Source organism: Amblyomma maculatum, chromosome 1 (genome assembly GCF_055883805.1).
Source record: "Amblyomma maculatum isolate TAMU_Amacu chromosome 1, ASM5588380v1, whole genome shotgun sequence".
NCBI lineage: Eukaryota > Metazoa > Arthropoda > Arachnida > Ixodida > Ixodidae > Amblyomma > Amblyomma maculatum.
Genome location: NC_139344.1, coordinates 67393891 through 67417958, shown reverse-complemented (window position 1 = coordinate 67417958; position 24068 = coordinate 67393891). Strand labels below are relative to the sequence as shown.

Below are 24068 nucleotides of genomic sequence, written 5' to 3'. Positions count from 1 at the left end.
GGTACAACCACACGAACGACGATGCTTGGCAAGATCAATAGACGAATTTGAAGCTGTAGAAAATGGGGGATGCACGTGTCGAAAACGCTGCACATAGGGGGTCACCAGAAGAGCGCAGGAAGAAGGAAACATAGAAAACAAACGGCTCCCAGGAATTGGTTCGCACTTCGAACGCGCGAAGGAAACCCGAGCCGAAGCTGCAGATGGCCTGCTCTTGCCCTACGAAGACCAGCGTACCGAAGCCACAGCAGAAAGCCCTCTCTCTCTCCCCCCCCCTCCCCCCCTTTCCTCCTTTCATGTTTCTCTCCTCTCCAGTAGTGTCCGACTCTTGTAAAATAAAACTCAGTCTCGGTTACCGAACGCGCTCCTGCGTGCGCTGCCCTGCCGCCCGAACGAGTAACGCGCAGTAAAAGAGAATCGTAGTGCGATCTTGCTAGCATCGCTCCGTGGTGCTCGCTGTACAGTGAGACTAAACTAACAAAGAAAAACTAGGAACTCTACAGAAGCGTTATCATTGCAAGAATTAAGATGCTCCCGAGAGAGCGGCAACTTTTACACATCAACACTGCACGAAATGCGCAGAACGCAAGAGCGCGTATCGGCGGATGTCGGGTGCGCGCTTTGATCGCAGGGCAACGAAAGAAGAAGAGGCTGGCCGCCAAAATCTCGGGCCGCGAGCTGCACGGGGCACGAGACTCGATTCCAGGCATAGCCGGCGACGGACGTGCGATGTCGGGCGCCATGGCTTAGGCCTGCCGTCGAGGTTCTCTGGCCTTATCTCCTGGCCGGACTCGCGTTGCCGTTGGTTTTCACCACTGCTCTGTTTCCGCAGTTGCTGAGCGAGCAGCCAGCTACCTGGATTAGCGTGAGCAACGCTGCGATTGGCTCGGGTTCCAGAGGCGCACCAACGTTCGAAGCGGTTCGTCGGGCACGAGCCACGTCACCGGCAGCCAGGCTTCAGTTCTGGCCAGTGCCTTCGACGACGCGACTGAGTGACGCTGCGGTTTGCTGAGGATTTTTGCAGCTTGTCTTGGAGTATGGAGTGGCCCCCCGAGCCCGATCCTTGGCCCTTCGGTTCCGATTCCTCCGAGTCCGCTCCTAATTTGCCCCCGATGGACGGCTATCCGTACTACCCCTACGGGGCTCTGAACAGCGAAGTTATCAGGCTGCTGGTAAATCCTGGACCTAGCGTGAAAGGTAAGTCACTGCTTTTTTAGAGCCCAGCTCTTTGGCGCCCGTTCCTGGGTTTCGCGTCGTCGGCGTCGACCGCGTCGGCCTCGTAACCAGCTCCGCCCCCCTTTCATCCCCCCAGTTCGAGCCGGCGCTTCGGCAACTGGAGCCTCGCAGGAACTCAGCCGCGAACGATGGGGGCAGGAGCGCGCGCAGCAGCCGGAGTACACGAGGAAAGGGGGGGGGGGGGGGGGGGTCGCCGGAGGCAGCGCTAGCAGCGACTGAAGCGACTGACTGATGCCACTGCCGCTGCTAGCGAGTCAAGACAACGTGACGGCGTAGAACACCGTCGCCGCCATGCATAGAGAGATGGAGGGGCCCCCCCCCTCTTCCTGCGTGGCGGCGAGGGTGCTCTCCGGTTGCCGAAACTCCGGCTCACGGATCAGCGGATCACGATGCGTGCATCCCGTTCTCACTCGCTATCGGCGTCTGCGGAATCATAGTCGCTGCTGTCTGTTCGCCGCGCAACGTTCCTACGGGCCCACGCGCTGCTTCCCGCAACCTTCCGATAACTCAATTGCTCTCTTCATTTCTCCGACCACAAAGCTTCTTTCATGACAGCCAAGGACTATTAGTGGAGTGTTTCTTGATGGAATACGTGCGAAAAATTAAAAGACGTCTGTAATTGTACATACGTGTCTTGCTCGAAATCATTACCTCAATCTATCGAAAAGGCGAAACAGCTGATAAGCTGCGCTCAAATTTCGCATTAGGAAGTAACGTAATTTTGGGCAATTTTTTCACGTCTCCTTGGGTACCGTCTCGAAATTTTCATGAGCGATATTTTTTTTTTTAACACTGTACCTACAATTTTCTCGTGACAGCACAGCACGTTGAGCTGGAATGCTGTTGCGCAGAGAAATAATTCCGCTAATAGCCCCGACGTAAATGTCAGAGGTCGTCGCGCTGCACTGTGGTTTACTTTAGGCTAATCGTGTCTGGGTATAAAGCAAGCACAAGCCACTGCAAAACGAAAAGCTTGGCCGCTTTATTTCCTATTATGACCGAACCGTAACTCTAGCATGATCAGCGCATGGATTTTTCTCCTACGAGGAGACGTCTCTTTTTAACTGCCTTGTGCGATGGTTGCCTGCGATGGGCACGCTATAGCGGCAAGTTGCCGTAACCGGTTCGCAACCCATGTGCTGCAAAGTGTGATACTCCGATCGAAGTACGTGGGATCTAAAGGGGCCAAATTTCTGCCTGCGACAAAAATATTGCACGTTTCGTTGGCTCAGTAACCAACGTGTTCGGCTGCCGGTTATTATTCCACTGTAGCTTGATCGCGAATCCCAGCCGCTGCGACCTCATTTTGATTGAGACAAAATGTAAAAAAAGTCCGTGAGCTGTGCGATGTCGCAGCAAATTTCGAAAATTTTCTTATTGGTCGAAATTAATCCGGAGCCCTTTATTGCATTATGCCTCATAGCCCACGTGCAGCTGCGAGACGTTAATTGAATCCCACGAACTAGTTCTCTGTGTTTTAGGTCGCTTTGAACTTCTCATGCGTTTTAAATAAAATGCTTAAAAGTTGTCTTTTTTTTTTTTTTTTTTTTTTTTTTTTTTTTTTTTACGGAAGCGCAGTTTCTCTTAAGCTGCAGCAAAGCAAGGGAGGTAGTTGGCTTTTTTTTTTTTTTGCAATGCGGTCTGCCTCTAGTCAGGGTGCGCTGTATGACGGTGCATACTTAATATCCTGTTCTTCATTCATATTCAGAGAAGCTACACATTTCGAGCAAATAAATGTGAAACAGTAGATCGTATGCGTCAGGAGGGATTTTTCTTTTCTGACGCTTTGTAAATCCTATTTGGTCCTGTTCAGCAGGCTGGCATTAAGAAAGGTCAACGCCAACACCTCCAAATTTCGCAGTGCTGAAACTTTCAGTGTTTCGGGACACCGAAAATAAATGTGAACGGGCGCAAAAAGTTTTAAAGTGAAAGTTTTACTAGCCTCATTACGCGAAAATCCGGTCGCCGCCGTGAGGACTCGATGGTACCCCAAAAAGACGGTGGTTGAAATTACTCCGTAGGCCTCCTTTACGGCTCCTCTTTCCACTTTAACTCCCTCCTTCGTCCCGTCCCTTACGGCGTGGTTCAGGTGTCCGCAGAAACAAGCGTGACAGATACTGCGCCTTTCCCATGGTCAAAATCTCGCGTGCGCGAGATCTGTTCGCGGGATTCCGCCAGATGTTTTCTCCTTATCTAGCGTTACTGCCAACTGCAGTCCCACACTTGAACCCGCGCCAAGGAACGCCACGCGACAGGAGCGACGGTGTACCGTCCAAACTCATACTTGCCGGAGAGAGTGTGACAGATACTGCGCCTTTCCTGTAAACCAATTATATTTATATATGACAGACACGCGCACAAAGAAAAGGAGTCCCGGGCCTTGCAAAGGGGCGCGCGACATACAGAGCGCATCAGCAACGCTTTCGTATTTCTCTAGTGCAGATTCTGCAGTGCTCTCTCAATTTTTATTTATTTCAAACAAATCAGAACTCGCCAGTCGTCGAAGCATCAACGTGACCTCCATTTCTCCAGAAGTTTCCGTTTTTAAGTTTTACAACTCAATTTCGTTTTATGAGGGCGCTGAAAACTTGGGTTAGTGACACTGTCAGGCATCGCGCGGAATGGGGTGTTTTGCGCACTGCCTTCTGATACCCGGCGTACAGATGGCACTTTTCGCGGGACTCACCCGTCATTACTTCCGAGATTGCAATTACAAACGAGATTATGATGTCATTAGGACGTTAGGGACGATTTATCGTTTACAGCAGTGGATGCAAATACAGCAGTCCGAATGCTTAGTCCTAATTGACGTGCCGGCTGTTGTGTGTGTGGCAGGATGTCACCTAGACACCGCTTCTACTTGTCGCTCACAATATTACTTTTTGCTTTTTATCTGCCCAAGCTAGGCCATGATTCGCCCAGGTCTCGTTGCGTCGTAGCGAGGCCAGCGTGGCAATTTTATTGATATTTGTCTTAGGTAATAATAATAATAATAATAATAATAATAATAATAATAATAATAATAATAATAATAATAATAATAATAATAATAATAATAATAATAATAATAATAATAATAATGGTTCACAGGAAAGGAAAGGCGCAGTATCTGTCCCACTTGCTCTGTGGACGCCTGAACCGTGCCGTAAGGGAAGGGAGGAAGGTAGGAATGAAAGAGGAGCCTGGGGCTGGCGGTCGGGTTCGAGCCCAGGTACTCCGGCACAGTAGTCGGGCATCTTAACCGCTGCACCACCGCGGCGGAGTCTTAGGTTTGGCCACATAGCAATTTTCGTTTGCCCACGTTGCCTAAAAGCGGCGAGAATTCTCTTGCGTTGTGCTGAAGGGTCCGCTGTATAAATGGAGAAATCGTTTTGCGCGGCTCACCAAATTAAGGCTGCTTTGTGTGGATGGCGTTCATGCTTTATGCGGTACAACTGAATTTAGAGTACCTATTGGCAATTTCGGAAACGAACTATACCTGACGCCGCAGGCGCCACAGTCGAGCCATGATTGCGACCGAAGGAAGAACTCATTCCGTGATCATCCTGGCTGCAATAGCCAGCAAGTTTTGTTGAGTGAACGATTTGATTGTACTGTATGATTGAAGATGAGCGCCTGGTTTTAGCTAAACACCTTGCATTAGTCGATGTAAAGCCTGGAAACCAATGACCTGGAAACCACCGGCCTGTGTCCGCCATGCGAGAGAAACCGCATAGACGTGGCGTAGACGTGACAGTATATAGTCGCATGCTTTTGTTCCGGCTCACACTGGCCAGGAGTCCAAATAAGCGTGAAGCTAGGCATGGAACGGGTAAAATATATTTATGGGTCTAGTGTGTGAGTTTACTCGTCCTTTCTCGCCGCTTTGTTCCTTTCCCGCTGACTCCTACTTTCTATAGATACGTTTGTCTATCACCGCTCTGGTCTCTTCACTGCGATATTTTATTTTGCGGACCGTGAAAAAAAAAGTTGAATTGCAGCTTGGGTTACAACGAGGTGTACCTTCTTGCGAGCGTTACGGTTGGATCGAGGCAGCAGTTACCTCGACCAACCACTAATTATTAAAAGACAAAACTATAATGGCACCGAATCCTTGCCTGGGAGGAAGAGTTGATCTATCTATTAATGCCGCGAACACGTGACCAACGGCGTTGTGACTGACTTCCCAGTCCGCAATTTCCGAACCCACAGCTGTATTCTTACTGAGTTTCTGGCAGTGGGAAGTGAGGGAATGATAGATTTCGGTTTTTCCATCTCGTTGACGTACAAAAGGACATCCAGAACTTTGCCACTAGGCTCCCGGGAGAACTGACAGTGCCTGATATGCAGAACCAGCTCCAAGCAGCTCGACTTGAGAGTTCTCTGTCGTCAGGATCGCGGCCGTAGTGTGGCACCGATTCGAATGTCACCAATATTTTCATAGAGCAGTTATGGGGACAACGTCTGAATGCGCTGCTAAAGTAGCCGTAAAGGAGCTACCAGCTGCCGAATTCGTGAAATTCGGCGTATTTTAGTGACTAGACTAGCGGTGCGCTTTGCTTTGGCCAACTTTAACTACGGTACTCAAAAAAATTGCGAGAGCACTGCAAAATCTGCAGTGGAGAAATGCGAAAGCCTGAGCGTCACTGCTGCACACGGTACATCGCGCGTCCCTTGTGTAGCCTTGGCTAGCAAGGTCTAAGCTGGTACCGCACAGTGGAAATTTTCTTTCCTTGTCCTGACCGCCGGTGGCTGCTTTTCGATGAAGACAAAAGGAAGAGGCGTCCATGTGCTGCGCGATGTCGGTGCACGTTAAAAATTCTCAAGTAGTCGAAATTACTCCGGAGCCCTCCACTATCCATGGCACCCCTTTCTCTTTTCGATTTCACTCCCACTTTGTTCCCTTTATTCATTCAGGCGTACACAGTGTGACAAATACTGCGCCTTCTCTTTCCTGACAACCAATACCGTCGCGCCCGTCACGTGCCGTTGTCAGATGGGAGGAGGTTTGGCTCTCCAGAAGGCGCCGCACCTTAAGGTCTGACATAACCTATCTGCCCGTCAGTGGCGTGGCGTTCCTTGGCGCGTGTGTGGGATTGGCGGCACAGCGCAGCGCAGCTCGTCGTCGCGCTCCCTACGTTGCCATGGAAATGGCAAGAACGCCATAGACAAGAACACATCTCGCGGAATGTCGTGAACAGATCTCGCGCACAGAACTCGCGCACGCGAGATTTTTTACCCTGAGCCAAGAGAGGCTTTCGCTTTGCGGATAAACGAGTGCCTGCGGTTGTATTCGTATAGGCAAGCACGAGAGTAGCTGCAACGGGTGCCTGTTCGTTTCAAAGGCCGCAGTGGCTGAACCATTCGCCACAGGGGTGAGAGAAAGCGTCCCATATACCACGCGGTCTCTGGCGCTCAGATACGGCACACCAGGCACGATCGCCACGAAGCAAAGCTTTGGTCGCATGCATCTTATTATATACGAACAAGGGAAGACGCTTAGCTGTAACCGGCTCTGTTATTTCGGTGGTCTTGCGCATGGTCAAACACTCGAAAGTCCCTCGAACACTTAAATAACAGCATATATATTCCTGTTACAGTTTTCTTGTATCTTCTTTCTAACTGACTGACCACGCTCCGCAACGCAGGGTTCTTTGCTGGCCAAGGAGAAGTGATTGAAAACCGTCCCTCTTCCGCTCCACAAGCATCTGACCCCAACGAAGCGGCGGCTGCTAGTGCTGCTGGTGGTGCTGGGGCTGCTGTGGCTGCTGGTGGTGCTGTGGCTGCTGGTGGTGCTGTGGCTGCTGGTGGTGCTGGGGCTGCTGGTGGTGCTGTGGCTGCTGGTGCTGCTGGTGGTAACTTAGGGACCGTGTGTGTCGCGGACAAGCAGACTGAGACAACAGGTGACTACGCAGTACATGTGCGCGTGCCGGTCTATGGTGGCACGACCATTGTTTCAAAATAGTGAAGCACTCGTTTTAGCTTCTCCGAAAAGCGACAATTGTCGATTTCTGTTTTTAGAGAATGAGGAATGTATTGACGTGATATCGCCCACAAAGTATACGGTATGCGTGTTCTTGAATAAAAAAAAAAAAGGGCTGCGTTGCCTTGAAAGCTAGCCGCTAGGTAACGTTACCAGCTGATGGAGCGTGCCTTTCCCGCACATTTTCATACGTTTCACGTGACTGGTTTCCAACTGCTGCTAAAAACTTTCCGGACACACGCATCCTGTAAACTTCTCTGGTCGATAGCACTACCAGAACAGCCTCAGACCCGAACACATGCTATGAGTTATTGTATCGTGGGATCGATTTCTGAAAGGTTGTGTGAAATACGCTTCACAAGTTTCTATATGCGAGGAGAGGCACGGATAACGTTAGTTGTCTGTAGTAGCTGAGCGTAGAGAGGCGGCAGTGTGTCCTGTTCGTACTCACAATTTCCGTGCAATTTTCGTACACACGCATCCTGTAAACTTCTTTGGTCGATAGCACTACTAGAACAGCCTCTGACCCGAAATACCGGCCTGATGGTATCTGTATAGGATGACGACGAGATGGGGGATTTTAGTCAGTTTTATAACATCTCACCAACATCTCATCAGCTTTTTAAAGAGAATATGAAAAAAAAAAGTGTATCATGCCGAGGAAGGAAAGCTTAGGAGAAGCCCTCGCTATCCAAGTTTCATAACAAAAATGTGGCGGAAGTCACGTTTCTCGAGTTTGTATCGTGGAATCGATTTCTGAATGGTTGTGTGAAATACGCTTCACAAGTCTCTATATGCGCAGAGAGGCACGGATAACGTTAGTTGTCTGCAGTAGCTGAGCGTAGAGAGGCGGCAGTGTGTCCTTTTCGTAGGCAGCGTTCACGTTTAATACCTGCCTGGTGGTATTTGCATAGGATGACGAAGAGATGGGAGAATTTAGGCACTGTTATAACATCTCACGAACATCTTTTCAGCTTTTTTAAAGAGAATATGAAAAAAAAAAGTGTATCATGCCATGGAAAAAGAAAAGCTTAGGAGAGGCCCTCGCTATCCAAGTTTCATAACAAAAGTGTGGCGGAAGTCACGTGCTTTCGCAAGTCTTCTGAGATTCTCTGGTCACGGATCGTCTCATGCGTCGTCTGCATCATCGTCGCCATGAACATTAGTTCCAAATTCGAATTTTATGCAACCGTTGAGCTTTGTGGATTTGTCAAGGTTTTGAAGGTCCACAGTGGGCGTTGGTGTTCCCTGTTGCGCGTTTAGTTCATTCATAATGCCGTCGTAAGCGGTTTTGGAACCCCGCAATGACTGGCAACGGCCCAGTGCAACGTGAGATCATCTGGTCGTCCTTATCTTTGTGGCGCTAGCGGCGCACGCGTAGATTTGATGAGACGCTGCAGACGAGTGCCCCCCCCCCCCCCCCCCCCCCGTTTGAAAATTGGCCTCTCCGAAGTTATCTTTCCTCCATGATCACGCCATACGAGGCGAAGGCTGCCGTGCTTCGTTATTTCATGTTTATATGCTGCCTTTCGCGTCTTGGGCCGCATGCGTCTTGTTTTTCACGGCACTTGCCACGTGAAGAGATGGCACTGTCGGCAACATGTTAAATCCCTCTGTCTGTTTACAAGGCAATGCCAAGGTATTGCAACGAAACTTTTCGCCAAAAATTAACGCCCACTAAAAAAAGGTTTCAGCCAGTCCTGTCGGTCGCTGAGGAAGAGGCCATATGTTAAGATAGTATACAAGTAAAGGAAATCACTTTGTGTGGACCGACCATCGTTTTCAGCTTTTGACGAGATCCTTGCGAAGCAACGCTTAGTGAAATCCTTTCATAAATGTTAAGCCACCTTCACTTTAGCGTTCCATGCCAATTTAATGGCCGAACAAGGTGTGAAATATAATATATATATATATATATATACATAAGACTGATACGCGTACCGGCTTTTTTTAAGCAGTGGCGAAAGTCGAACGTGTTGCGGCAGAAAAGGAAAAAGGGAATACAAGGCTTGCCAAGCGCTATTTCTTCCATTTCATCACAAGAACCCTTCTAGATATATATATATATATATATAGGCTGTTTCGTGCCGTACGATGCGGAACATCCTAGAAGGGTTCTTGTGATGAAATGGAAGAAAATGGAAATGGAAGAAATCATAGGGAAAATGACGTAGACCATGCCGTAAACGCGGACTCCGCGATTGCTAGAGCGCGACGTACGGTGCGCTGCATAAACGTACCGCTGGCCAAGAGTACGCACTTCGTTTGCGCTAGCGACACATCCCTTTTGCGAGCTCGACTACGAAGTTCTGCACTTTAGCGACTTCGGCCCTTCAGAGCGTGCAGTGCTTTTTTAGGGCCGAGGTGGCTCGGCTAGCAGGATATCAAGAATGTCGGAACACGAACGAGGCGGCAGTGTGGAATGCTAGCGAAGCTGAGGTTGTGGCCGCTGAAATGCCGAGCCACCGTCACGATTGATAATAAAGACTGATACGCGTATACCGGCTTTTTTTTTTTAAGCAGTGGCAAAAGGCGAACCACGTGTTACGGCAGAAAAGGAAAAAGGGAATACAAGGCTTGCCCAGCGCTATTTCTTCCGTTTCATTTGCTGTTGTATTTCGTAATATGAACCAACCGAGCTGCCCTTGGTTCAACGCTTCCTTGGGTGTCTATGCCTTAAGTTGCTCGTTCGAAAGCTTTTAGCGTCACTGCTCCGCAGGGCGCTTGGGGAGCTAAAGTATGCACTATGCTGTAAATTGATGCCCCAGATAGCTGCGTCTGTGGCAAGATTTGCATGCCTAAACTGAGACGATGACAAATACGAGAAATCGAAATATTGAGATACCTCCGCGAAATCCGACGCTTATTAATGACGCGGGACATTGATGACACCGCCTAAGAGCTAACCAATAGATTCAGCACGCTTAGAGGGGCGATCGTTTAACGGCAATGGCAATTTTAGCGCTTGAAACAACCTGCAGTTACGCTACACAAGGATTATTCATTCGGGTCATTTTAGCGCTAGGCGTGGTTAATGCGATCGGGTAAGCCTCAGAAAGGCTGTCGTTCAGATCCTGTTCGGTGCTGTTGGCTTTCTCTCGTATTTTTTTATTTCTTCAGTATCCGTAGCATCTTGAAGCTTATAACTCCTTTTCCAGCCTTCCTTTTCTCCACCGGCAACTGGGGCCGGCGAGTAATACAGGTTCAGCGTGTACGACAGCTCCGCCCTGTTTCGTGCAAGCTAATTTCTTGCACTTCACTCTTAATATGGCTCCACGTAAGCTCCAGTATAGCAGGAACTTAGTTCTTGACATAAAGCGGAACTTTTTGAAACGTATCTGGAAGCTGGTTAAGAGTGTATACCCAGTCGTGCATAAATTTCGTGCCATCATATTTTTCAGCAGGGAAGCGCTTGCCGGGGCATGAACTTTGTCGGAGGACAACTGAGACTTTCTCGGCGCTTGTAAACCGAGACAGGTCAGAAATGAAGCCACGTGGGAATGCAAAGTGCATTTTTGCGAAGAAACGAAGCAGACAAGCGCAGGTTTTCTTTACCTTCCAACATAAAAGTCTAGGCTAGCAGTTTCGAAACAAACTTCAGAGGTGTAACCGCACATTTGTCAGCCTCCGATATCCTTAATTGCGCGTCGATCATGGCGCCTGTACTTGCGAGAACGGACTGTGCCGGCGATACCTGTATTTCCGTTCTCGCTCTTTTCTGCCTTACAAGAGCTCTGGTTTCGCTAAGGGGGTATTTTTGTGATTAGAAGCTCGCATTCTGTAGAGGCGACACAAGCCAACTTCATTTTTTTTCGTTAGTCTCCCTTTAATTAGCGACGACTCGTCTTAGTGAGGCGCACGTTAGGAGCTAGGAAGGAATAAGCGCTGGAAATGTTGGGTGCGGACGAATGCAACGTCGGTCCGCATGGAAAGCACGAGGATACGCTCATAGGACGAGTACAGTCATTGCGCACTCTCAATTCCTCGTACTGTTTCCCTGGTTCAGCGTCAGTCAATGAGCTCTGCACACTTACGCGTTCTTCGAGCAGATTTTCCTGTTGCTGTTTATTTACGAAAGTGCACGCTTCACATTTAGTCCGCTGACACTTACGTCCTCATTCCCCCATTTAGCCAAATTTGTCCGCATTTGCATTTACTTGCCGCAAATAGCTTTGAAATCAAGCGAGTCAGTAAACACATCTTGCAAAAAAGAAAAGAAAAATCGGCTATACACTACCTCTTTCCCAAAGCTGCTCTGAACTCGTAGCATTTGCGAGGTCTTCAGAAGCCGCACCCACGGGATATGCGCCAAGGGGACACTGAGGGCAGCTCCATACATTTTTGCTCTGATCGAAAATCGATTATTTGGCTCCTTATGGCTCTGCTGACGCTTTTCGGGCAGCAAGAAAGCACTTACCTCAGAAGACGCTTATATAAGCGGAACTTTTCTTCACCCCGCTAGTTTCAAACTCGCGACGATTGTGCTGAAAAGGCTACGTGTTCCCCACCTGGAAGTGGATCGAAGTATGAAAATCTCGCGGGTCTGTGGTGAAATCCTGACGTCTTTGCAGTTATTTTGTGAAAACGGGGCAAGGCGGCAATGCCTGTTTTTTAATTATTTTTTTTTCTGTACCTTGTAAGAGGCTCCATTTCTGCGACGGTAGCCTCTTCGTCGTAGCATGCAGTAATCACTTTACACATTGGCCGGATTCAGTTTGCGCCCAGTGTCCTTGCAAGAGAACTATTTTAGTGCTGCCCGGTGTGTACTGCGCGATATAAGAAGCGACACTGTACCAACTAACTACTTCGGTATTTAGGACGTAACTGGTTGTACAATGCCAACTTCTCATTTTGTCAAACCGCTCATGAAACCTCAGTCCATTAAATCCTGGCTCCCTGAAAAGGAATTTTTGCCCCGGGTTGTCGTCCACGTGGTGTACCGGAAGTCATTGCACGCCGTTTGTTAATGTAGAAGATGAGGCGAGTTGGTAGTGGATCATTCTTGATGCAGCACAGCAGACACGGGCATGCACCCGTAGACCACGTGGGCTCGTTGGTTCAGCTGTGTAGGAAGGGGACCTAGCGAACGCGTTGTGGTCTTTGCCTTGGATGCGTGCCTTAAAGACGTATACACTGATAACTAATATAGAATAAGCTAATTAGGATTTAGTAACTCGTGCTATGGTCTTTCCAGCTGTGATGTATGGATGCGAGAGTTGGACTGTGAAGAAGGCTGACCGCCGAAGAATTGACGCGTTTTGGCTCATTGGAGGGTCAAATTCTTAAGTTGAAGCTCAGCTACTTTGGTTTGATGTTGGGAAAGGTTGAGGGTCACCGGAGAAGGGGTAGGCAGCAAACGCAGTGAATAGATGGCATCCTCGATGCGCTGCAGATGAAGTTAAGTGGTGTTAGGAAGATAGTGAGAGACTGGAAAGCGTGGCGTGATATGGTCCATAGGGTCACGAAGAGTCGGACACGACTGAACGACTGAACTGAACTGAATTACGTACAATGCGGTGTTGCCATCGAAAGTAAATCCGGTTGATTAAAAAAAGAGAGAAGGAAAGTACAGATCATTGCAAGCCGTTGTCTTAGTCAAGGGCAGGTGGTAGCGAACGACAAGCTGGAAAGGCCAAGATGAGTTCATTGAAGCTAACGCGTTTTAAGGCGGAGCTTCCTCCAAGTTTTTCCTTTGTTTCAAACGTACAAATCGTGAAGGGGCTTTCTAAGGTCTCAAGACAGCCGCCACTAGCACTCTTATATTATGTCATGCCAGTGGACACTCAGACCAGTTGCTAGTCGCCCTCCGTGCTATATATATTTGAATTGGTGCACTGGATAAATACGATGTTAGAGAGCTTCAGCGTTGGTTGAAAATTAATGCGCGTCCGGCTCCCAACCAGTACTTGCGCGGTTCGGACCGTTATGCCATGTGGGATGCAGGAAAGGCAAATGTATTTTTATTTCTTCTTCTGGCCGCTCTCCTAAGGGCTGCCCTTTCGGAAAACGAAAGGCACTCTTTCTTTTCCTGGACATCTCCGTCAGGCTATTGGGATGACTGACATGCGTAAGGAAATGGGTGAGGTCTAGCCCTGTAACTTCAAAACCTTTAAACGAAAATCGATAGGACCGTATTCTGCAAATGAGGTGGCCAGCAGCAGCTTGACTGACTAACGAATCTCCAACTTAGCTGCCCAGAAAAAAGCTCGTATGCACTTCGGCTAGAGCACAATTTTTCATCCAAACCCGCGGTGATCGAGAAAACGCTCAATCTTTTGGCATGCATTCACTTCGCTGGCCCGGGTGGGGTTGCGCTATTATTTTGCGCAACTGATTTCTTCTGACTTTGTGGGCGCAAGCGTAGTCATCTTTTGTCATCTCGCTTGTAGCACATTCTATATTTTGCGTTTGACAGCAGTGAATCTGCGAAAATTGGCAAAAGGGGGATCGTGAATGCGCACGTTCACATGTTTGGCTTACGCGGCGTGTACCTTGGGCGCTGCCTCACGAGACCGTCACGAGACCGCGGAAATTATAGGGTTAACACTGTTTATCCTTAGTTTTCTCATTTAAAAATTTTGTAGCGACTTCAAGCGCTGCAAAGCTAAAATTAATTTACGCATTGCTAATGACAGAATGGGCAGGAAATGTCAATGGGCACGGTGTTGACATTGACCTTGATGCATGCAGCCGGTTGTGTTAGGTTCATTTATCAAAATTGGTAATAAAGCTGCTCATTAGGGAATGTTTGTAACTGTTAATTGAATATTTAGCGCAGATCCTCTGGGTAACACGTACTTCACGGTCGACCGGCCTAACTTTTAACTGTCATCCTCAAACCTCATAGAGAGACGGCGGGCAACCGTATAGGAGATCCCGCACCTCTGTTGACCGTAAAGGCGGGGGTTTGTGAAATTGTCTTTTGATTTATAATTTCTGACTGCTCTTCACTACTGCCAGTCTCATTATTGTCCTGACTATTTCTGATACTGCCCCGCCGCGGTGGGGTCTCATCATTGAACGAAATGAAACACCCTGGTTTCACATTCTTCAGGCATGCGCCGATAGGCTTGCTCTGGTACTTTAAAGCAATTATAGATTTTAAGGCGTCGTACTTTCGCACGAAATGGCGATGTAGGAAGCTGAATGCTGCTCGATGAATTACTTCTCTACTAAGATGGTTGCCGTGGAACGGGCTTTGTTTCGCTGTAGCGTAGCGCAGATTCCAATCGGCGATCCGGAGCGTCACCCTGAATCCGCGAAGGAGCACAACGTTCGGCGCGGTTCCATTAAAACAGTATCTTCAGTTTCGCCGAGCTGTATAACTTGTCCTGGATCGCCGGTTAGAAGTCGTCATAACTGGTTGAGAGGAACACGCCGATTATGATCAAGGGCCATATACTGAGCCATAGCCTCCTATATTTCCATGCCTGGTCATGGCCGACCGTCGCGTTCAAGGTCACTGTTAAACGCCCACGCTACGGCGAGGTAGCGGCCAGCAATGTGCGGCGCTAGTGTCAGCACTTTTTTATGACGCTATGCTTTCTATCGATGCTGTTGGCGTTCCTACAGGGCAGTGGCACTTCGGACGAAATTTCGCGCCCTGTGTCAGCAGTAAGACTCTGCAGCGTTCAAATATACTTTTAAGTATTTAAAAGCCTATAAAGCGCCTGTCGAGACGCAGGTAGGAGCTTTTTTGCCGCTTACTGTCCAAATCACCCAATTTTCGACGCAGAGACACGCGTAGTCTGCTCGAGCAGCTATGGAAACGGCGCTTCAAGAGCCTCCTGTGGTAGGTTGCCTCGTCTGACAAAGAACGTACCGTTTAATATCTCGTCGCTAACACAGATTTCTGTTTGTACGGTTGGCAGCTTAGCTCACCGAGAAATGGCGATGGTCAAGGACCAACTCGCGTATTACTTGCCACTGTAACTAGAGTGGTACCTTAATCAGCTGTCCTGAATATTTTGTGCATTTGGGCACGGAAAAAACAGCATAACTATACCTTGACTGTGAAGAAGAGCTTTCTACGTTGCTGCAGCCGAAAATAATCGTTTCAAGTACGCGAACACCGCACCTGCACCGATGCGAGGTACACCATAGAAACGCCGGTGAAAAGAGCGACAGAAAAGGCCCCTAGTAATGACGCTGTTTGTGGCGGTCGCGATTTGTAAATATTACACTAACTAGCTGCGCCTCGTGCCTCTATCGGATCGCCTTCTTCACCGCGCCTTAGGGAGCCTGAGTGGGTGCGTGGGGAGCCTAAAGCCCCTCAATAAACTAAAAGTAGCGCCAACATGTGAAGTTTGCTAAAGCCCCTCAATAAACTAAAAGTAGCGCCATCTCCTCTCTCCTCCTCCGGCGGCGCCGCTGCTCCTCTCGCATTTCGACCGTGGTTCCACCTACGGGGTGCGCGACTAGCGCGCGCTCTCCGGAGCAGGCGCCCTTCACAGCCGTCTCAATCAGCGCCGCGCGCGCGCCGATCGAGGCGGCCGTGCGCCGGGTCTCACCAGAGCCTTGCATTTTGTCGCAACGTGTTCAGGTTAAAATATTACTCACTGCTGAAACATAATTACCGAATGTTGACAGGGATTTCTCGCCAGAATAGTTTCAGCTGTGAGTGTCATACACCACATATACGCGATTTCGGCGTTGGTTCAACTCGCCGTCATCTCCGTGTGTCCGTAATTCGTCACATTTGGCCACTCAGCGGCATGCTTTATAAAATTTGTAACTAGGCGGCGGACAGGAACAATTTTGGAACAGTCTGTGTATGATTTCTTCGCAGCGTTGACTGGATTGCGAGCTGCCGGTAAACTTGAGAAGTGTGGCAGCAGCTGTCTTCCATGTATTTTCAACTTCAGCTGCAGATCAAATTAACTATAGGCGGCGGAAGCTGCAGTCTGTGTGGAGTCTTTGTAGCTTTGATTGACTTGTGAGCTACCGGTAAACTTGGGGAGAGAGGTAGCAGTTATTTTTTTTTATATTTGGCTTTGAGACGGTGCCGTGTTCAGCTGCCATGGTGTGTCACCATACGTACACGATTTTGGCGTCGATTTAACTCGCCTTCACCTCCTTGAGTCCGTCAGCCGTTAACAAAAGTGCGCAACATGCTTGAAAAAAAATTAACTAGGCTGCGGAAGCTGCAGTCTGTGTGGTTTCTTTGCAGGTTGGACTGAATTGTAAGCTACCGTGAAACTTGAGAAGCGTGGTAGCAGTTTTTTTTCTATATTTTGCGCTGAAACGGTTCCGTTTTCAACTGTCAGTGCGTGACACAATTTGTACGCGATGTATGCGTTGGTTGAACTCGCCTTCACCACCGTGCTTCTATCAGCCGCCGGCCAAAGAGCGCAACATGCTTGAAAAAAAAATTAAATAGCCAGCGGGAGCGATTTAGTAGCAGTCCGCGTGGCAGCAAAACACACGGCGATATGTGCCGCGCGCGCGCCGCCCGCCCCGCTGGAAAGGAGGAAGCTGCACGCCCAGCAAAAAAAAAAAAAGCGCGCGCGCGCACGTGACGGCGCTCGGCCAATGAGAGGGTCGAACGACGAAGGAGAGCGCAGGAGAGGAGGCGGGCGGCAAACTTCACATGTTGGCGCTACTTTTAGTTTATTGAGGGGCTTTAAAGTTTGCCGCCCGCCTCCTCTCCTGCGCTCTCCTTCGTCGTTCGACCCTCTCATTGGCCGAGCGCCGTCACGTGCGCGCGCGCGCTTTTTTTTTCGCTGGGCGTGCAGCTTCCTCCTTTCCAGCGGGGCGGGCGGCGCGCGCGCGGCACATATCGCCGTGTGTTTTGCTGCCACGCGGACTGCTACTAAATCGTTCCCGCTGGCTATATAATTTTTTTTTCAAGGATGTTGAGCTCTTTGGCCGGCGGCTGATAGAAGCACGGTGGTGAAGGCGAGTTCAACCAACGCAGACATCGCGTACAAATGTTGTCACGCACTGACAGTTGAAAACGGAACCGTTTCAGCGCAAAATATAAAAAAAATACTCCTACCACGCTTCTCAAGTTTCACGGTAGCTTACAATTCAGTCCAACCTGCAAGAAACCACAGACTGCAGCTTCCGCAGCCTAGTTAATTGTTTTTCAAGCATGTTGCGCACTTTTGTCAACGGCTGACGGACTCAAGGAGGTGAAGGCGAGTTAAATCGGCGCCAAAATCGTGTACGTATGGTGACACACCATGGCAGCTGAACACGGCACCGTCTCAACGCCAAATATAAAAAAAATAACTGCTACCTCCCTCCCCAAGTTTACCGGTAGCTCACAAGTCAATCAAAGCTGCAAAGACTCCACACAGACTGCAGCTTCCGCCGCCTATAATTAATTTGATCTGCAGCTGAAGTTGAAAATACATGGAAGACAGCTGCTGCCACACTTCTCAAGTTTACCGGCAGCTCGCAATCCAGTCAACGCTGCAAAGAAACCATACACAGACTGTTCCAAAATTGTTCCTGTCCGCCGCCTAGTTACAAATTTTATAAAGCATGCCGCTGAGTGGCCAAATGTGACGAACTACGGACACACGGAGATGACGGCGAGTTGAACCAACGCCGAAATCGCGTATATGTGGTGTATGACACTCACAGCTGAAACTATTCTGGCGGGAAATCCCTGTCAACATTCGGTAATTATGTTTCAGCAGTGAGTAATATTTTAACCTGAACACATTGCGACAAAATGCAAGGCTCTGGTGAGACCCGGCGCACGGCCGCCTCGATCGGGGCGCGCGCGGCGCTGATCGAGACGGCTGTGAAGGGCGCCTGCTCCGGAGAGCGCGTGCTAGTCGCGCACCCCGTAGGTGGAGCCACGGTCGAAATGCGAGAGGAGCAGCGGCGCCGCCGGAGGAGGAGAGAGGAGATGGCGCTACTTTTAGTTTATTGAGGGGCTTTAGGGGAGCCATGTTGGAAGCGCCGCTTCACGGATAGTGCCAGAACTAGGCGCTTCGCTGCATTGAAAAGTTTTCCCGAAACAGGGCGCTCGGTTCACAAGGCTTGGTGTTGTACGCGGGTAGCGGAAAGTCTTCCTGTATCGGACTCATCTACTAAGTGCGCTTCGTACACCACGGCCTGTCGCGAGGGGAGAAGAGCGCGCTCAGCGTCTATGTCCTTTGAGCGAATCTACTAACACCTTTCCGGACAAGCGTGCGGAATTGAATGAAGACGACCCTCTGTAGCTTGCCTTGCACATCATTTATGACGTTTTATATACCGCGCATTAAACCCGGGCTCAGGTCGTTATATTTCCTTGTATGCTTGCGTTCTTGTTCAGTCACTGTGCAGTATGTATGCATCACCCTTAACTCTCTAATGTGTTCAGAGTTAATTGGCTTCAAAATAAAAGGACATCTCGATCGATGCAGTTATTAGGCTCATGAAGTTTGCCCCTGCTTCCGCGATTGCAATTTTGCGCATTGTCGTGGTCAAAGCTGTCTTGAACATGTATTCGGATTGTCGATTTGCTCATGCTCGTGCAATGTTCCACCCCCTTAAAGTGCGCATGCGCTGGGATATAACATGGTTGCTGTGGCTGCTACTTGGATCTTGCGGAGTTTTGTGAGGCGAGCGCCTGATTGCTGAAATGCGCATCATTACAACGAACACTTTGTTTTCGGTGCGTTACGCGACGCGGCGCCAACAAACCAGGATTTTATACAACATACCTCAACGGCCGCGCCCGAGCACCAGGCATGGCAATATTACGTAAGCGCTGCGCGTGGCTAACGGGTAGGCTGTTGCCGCATTCAGCGTATAGCAGGCACGCGATAGTGCACTAGCGCCTGCACGTAGCTAGCACGGTTTAGCCGGCAGATTTGACTCCGATGCTGCATCTAACGCTTAGGCGTGAATTTAACAGTATAAATATAAGTGTAATTATAAGTATAATTATGAGTACAATTATAAGTATAATTATGAGTATAATTATAAGGCATACGAACCTGTAAGGCCTCAAATTCGCAACATGAAATTCCAGCTCGCTACAAATTTTCGTGTACCTTTAAAGTGTCGACAGCCTACTGCTTAACACTATTTCGAATTTATTCCAGTGCTCTCGCAGTACGTACCGCATATTTTGGAAATTAGCTACCGCAAGCTAAAATAAAGTGAACGGGTTGCTTCAGTGTAGTATGGACGCAATAAGGTCTGATTTTGCGTAGTTTTCTGGCCATGCTTTGTTGATACTTATAGGCTTTTCGGAAGCGCCAGAATCTCCTCCCATTGAGCTTTTAGATGGCTCCTCAGTGTAATTCAATCGCAGGCTCGGCGTCATATTTACGCTGGTTACACATGTACGCTAAGTTGTCACGCAGATTTTTTTTTTTTTAAGTTGGCACTTTTGTGAATTGATCTTTTTTTTTAACACTGCAGACAATCCGCTGCAGCATGATGGGGAGTCTCTCTGTTTGGCCAGACCGTGGTCGCCATTATTTTACGAAACTACGATCATCAAACATATCAGCACTAAATTCCCACCTGCTGAGATGCCTCGGGCGTCCCAGAAGCCAGCTGATTTTCAGCAGCCAGCTAATGCTGAGCCTCCAGCTGATGTTCAGCCTTTAGTTGAAGCGCAGCCGTCAGCTGATGCTAAGCCGCCAGCTGAAGATCAGCTGGAAGTGAAAGTGCCACCGCAAGTGAAAGCTCAAACTGGAGACCGAGAGCAAGCTCAAGCTCAAGTGCCGCCCAAGGCTCAAAACCAACCACAATATCAAGATCAACTGCAAGGAACTGAGCCACAACCAAAAGCTCAGGCGCAGCCGACTACTCAGGAGCAGCAACAGCCACCACCAAAAGCTTCGCAGCCGCAGCTGTCCAAGGGGCAGCCACCTCATCAGGTCCGCACCCAGCTTCCTGGACAGCCACGTGTTGCACAAAGAGCTGCACAGCCTCGACCTCAGGCTTTCCCTCAGACGCGCCCAATGATCCAACAGGCACCACGTCATTCACAGCCTCATATTTACAACCAAGCGCCACGACATCAGCGCTACCGTCGCAACCAACAGCAGCAGTTGGAATGCAGTTACTGCCGCCAACAAGGGGAATCAAGGTCATTTTGTCGTAGCCATGTGCTGCGTGACCCCCAGACCGACATTGTCATGTGCCCGATGCTACGCGCTCAACGCTGTGAGATATGTGGCGCCACCGGAGACACGAGCCATACGCGCTCTCATTGCCCCCGGAGGAATGAAGTAAACTACCAAGGACCGGGGCCAAGGAATACTCCACGCGGAAAGAGGGGCAAGTGAGCCGAAACGATGTGGCCCCGGCATGCCAGAGTCCGAGCTTGACTCTTTCCGGGGCCCAGCAGCAACGACATGGCAGGATTCTGGAAGGACGAGCTGAACCCAGGCGTTTCTGTCGCTTTTTTTTTTCTTCTTCGAATGTGACTGCCCGATCGTGTAACCCAGTCCTCATTGCGGCATCGCAGCACCTTTATTTTTCGTACGCGCTGCTGGAGTCTTGGGTGCACTGCTAGGTTCGTTTTGCCAATATTGGCCAAAGCTCTGCGTGGGCTTCCGAACCAACAGCAACAGCCGGGCAGCGTCATTCAACGCCTTTTGACCTTTTCAGCTTTGTGAACATTTCCAGCCTTTAGCCTTCTTCCTAGCCATGTCTTTTTTTTTTTCTTCTTCTCCTTCAAGATATTTTTTTTTTCTTTCAACTTTCACTTTCAACTATTTCAACTTCAACTTTCAACTTTTCTTCGGGGTAATAAAACTTTCTCGCTTTGTCGCTATGCCGAGTGCGTCTTCACTTTACTTTTGGTTCTGTTCCAACGCATAGCGAACGCGATGGTTTGATAGCACACAGGTGTTCGTAACACACCCTCGTGTTGAGGCGCATGGAGTCGGTCTTTCTCGGTGATTACGGCAAACAGCCGTCGGAAGCATCAGCCAGGGGCTAGAAACCTTAAAACTTCTTGCGGCTGCATCCTGCTGCTAATGTTCTGACAACTAAACTTCCCAGGCAATTTTACCGAGGATGATGGGAAGAGGGAGGGAAGAGGGACAGGTACTGGTTAGATACACGTTAAAGGGCTCCACTTTGTTAACGTAACGTTCTCTTCACAAAAGCTGCAGGTGAGCTGCTTATTAAACCAGTCTGTAGTCTAGCGAAGCAATAGCTTTTTACTTCTCTGATGCCTGTCCAAAATGAGCGAAAGGAATGTCAACTTTGCGCGAACGGCCTTGCCGTACTCGAAATATTGCTGTTTTTATTGCGCACGTTTTCTGTCGCCTTCATTTCACCTGCGTGCGAAAAATGAGACACCCTCCTCTCGCCTCCTCTTGACTGCACACGTTCAGAGGGCATCAGCCTTGCGGCTCTGTGTTTTCAGACATATCCCCAGGCTCGGGGGCAACGCCCTGCTTTTTCAGTCTCTGTCCAAGAATGACCGGAGCAAAGTTACTGCTCGAACTCGCGTTGACTGGGTTTTCATCTTCTGAAAATCCACATCAGCGCGGCTTCTAATGCGAATGTGTGTACCTGTCTCGGCCGACAGTATCAATTTCAGTAACCTTGTAGGTAGTATCCTCTCTCGTTGCACACATATAAGCAATTATTTTTAGGGGGATTTCTTACTTCTGCTCATGATGCTGCAGAAAAGATAGAGCACTTCAGGCGATTGCTGGCGATGCGGAGGGACGAACCAGGCATAGAATCGACGTCACATCAGGCATCGTCGGAGCTTTCAGAGGTGCTCGCTAGGCGTTAAAGCTGTAGTCCAGGAAGGATTGCTGATAGATTACTTCCAGCTAATTTCTTTTCAGAAAGACTTGTTTTGCGCGCTCTCAGTGCAACAGATACCATATGTGCTTGGAGGGGGGTAATATTTTTTTTTTTTTGCCGAACCCTACGGCGTGTTCAGGAAATCTGCACGGGGTGCAGTTGGAGCGCCACGGAGCATAGTGGAAAGCTCGGCGCTCATAAGAAATTCACGTGACCACATGGCTACGGCGTAGACTGGCTATGTGTAGTCTTGTCAGAGATCCTTCACCCGCTGGCTTAAATAAAAACTTCTACTCTCTCTCTCTCTCTCTCTCTCTCTCTCTCCGTTGTGAAAAAGTGTACAGCCCCGAGGGTTTGCTTATAAGCCCTGTAACTCGGCTTGCTGGGCATATCTAGCGTTCTCAATCTCTAAAGTGACGAGGATTCTTGTGCTCACCCTTCTCGGACTCCGGTATTGCAGGTTTGCTTCAACGAGGCCTGCTATATGCCTTAGACGCTAACACTTTGGGTTGTATATTTCTGACCGACACTGTATACGTACCTGCGAAGGCAAGGAAGAAACAGGCTCAAGCTTTCTACTTGGCACATTTTTAAAAATCATTATGGAGCCCGGTGTTTAACTTGTTTTTGTCGTTGACGTGTTTGATATGATAATAAAATAAAGAGTGTTTTGGAATAGCGCTTTGCAGCTGCCTTTGTTTTCGAGGTGTGATGGATCCGGCTCCCAACGCTTCGATATAATGTAACAAGACGTAGTGTTTCTTTCGCCACCACTTTCATAAACATTTCAATGGTGCTCATCATTGAAAATATTAATAACAATTTCAGGGTGTTATTGATTTTGAGGTTAGGTCTTATATGTGCAGTATGATAGAAAAAAGACTGAATCCTTTATTAACCAGAACTTTTAAATGAATCGGTCGATCGTTTTCGTTTATATACTTCCCGACAAGCAGCGAGGACAAGAAACTAACGCTATCATGACCTCCCAGTAGTGGCATTCATACTTCGTCCTCCACGAACGCAATTTTGGGCATTTTTGTGAACAGCTATACATTTAAGCTGTAAAGAGCACATTCTTGAATTGGCTACTTTAGTTAATTCCGCCCTATTGTCTGGAAGCATCTGATTCAAAGATCATTGTACTCCCTCCTTTTGGTTTATATTAAAAGAGAAGTAGTTGCTTCTATAAATATTCTGGAAAAATTATTTACGAGCGTACGTTCTCTTGATTTATGCTGCCTAAAATGTATATACTGCGCTATCTCAGAAAGGCAATTTGCCTTTCTGAAACGAATACTATACGTACCTGTACGCACCTCAGGAAGGCAATTTGCCTTTCTAAGATAGCGGATAAATCGCCAATGATCCCCGCCATGAGGGCGCTTAACACTTGCCCTTATCGCTTCTTCTTTTTCTTCTTCTTCTTCTTCTTCTTCTTCTTCTTCTTCTTCTTCTTCTTCTTCTTCTTCTTCTTCTTCTTCTTCTTCTTCTTCTTCTTCTTCTTCTTCTTCTTCTTCTTCTTCTTCTTCTTCTTCTTCTTCTTCTTCTTCTTCTTCTTCTTCTTCTTCTTCTTCTTCTCCTTCTTCTTCTTCTTCTTCTTCTTCTTCTTCTTCTTCTTCTTCTTCTTCTTCTTCTTCTTCTTCTTCTTCTTCTTCTTCTTCTTCTTCTTCTTCTTCTTCTTCTTCTTTGTTGTACTCTTCGCTGGTCAAATCATGAAGCCTCTTCTTTGTCGCTGTTGGCATTTCTATTTACTGCTTCATTAAATTAATATAAATTTTCCCGATGGTGTGAACGTGTGGGTTGGCCTATTTTGAAACCACGTGGACGTCAGTACAGTTGTGACACACCTTGGCTAGTTTGGCTCCTTGCTTTTTGCATGTCATATCACATTTATTGTTTTTTCTTCGCTAACTCATTCATTTCTCCTTCTTTTTCAGCGCGACGAGAGAAGCGTGTACCAAGGATCTCTCGCAACATATAAATGATGGCTCACAGACGCAGTTTAAGCCTATTTTTTGGCTGACAGTTTCATTGTTTCTCTTAGAGCCGCTGTTTTGCCTATCAGTTATCCTGTAACCTTGCTGTACACGCAGCCACAAGTGCAATGGCTGTTCAGGGCGTTTTTTCTTTTTTTTTTCGC

The 24068-nt window shown here is 48.5% G+C and overlaps 2 protein-coding genes across 2 annotated transcripts; both read left to right on the top strand.

The window, feature by feature from the left end:
* Positions 1–654: 654 nt before the first annotated feature.
* LOC146202703 (uncharacterized) lies at positions 655–24068 on the top strand. The gene is made up of 3 exons (XM_084584951.1): positions 655–1197; positions 6864–7118; positions 23866–24068. The coding sequence occupies exons 1-3, from the start codon at positions 1038–1040 to the stop codon at positions 23907–23909; spliced, it is 459 nt and encodes a 152-aa protein (XP_084441077.1). The 5' UTR covers positions 655–1037; the 3' UTR covers positions 23910–24068.
* LOC146202704 (uncharacterized) lies at positions 19571–20898 on the top strand. Its single transcript, XM_084584943.1, has one exon. The coding sequence runs from the start codon at positions 19681–19683 to the stop codon at positions 20440–20442; it is 762 nt and encodes a 253-aa protein (XP_084441069.1). The 5' UTR covers positions 19571–19680; the 3' UTR covers positions 20443–20898.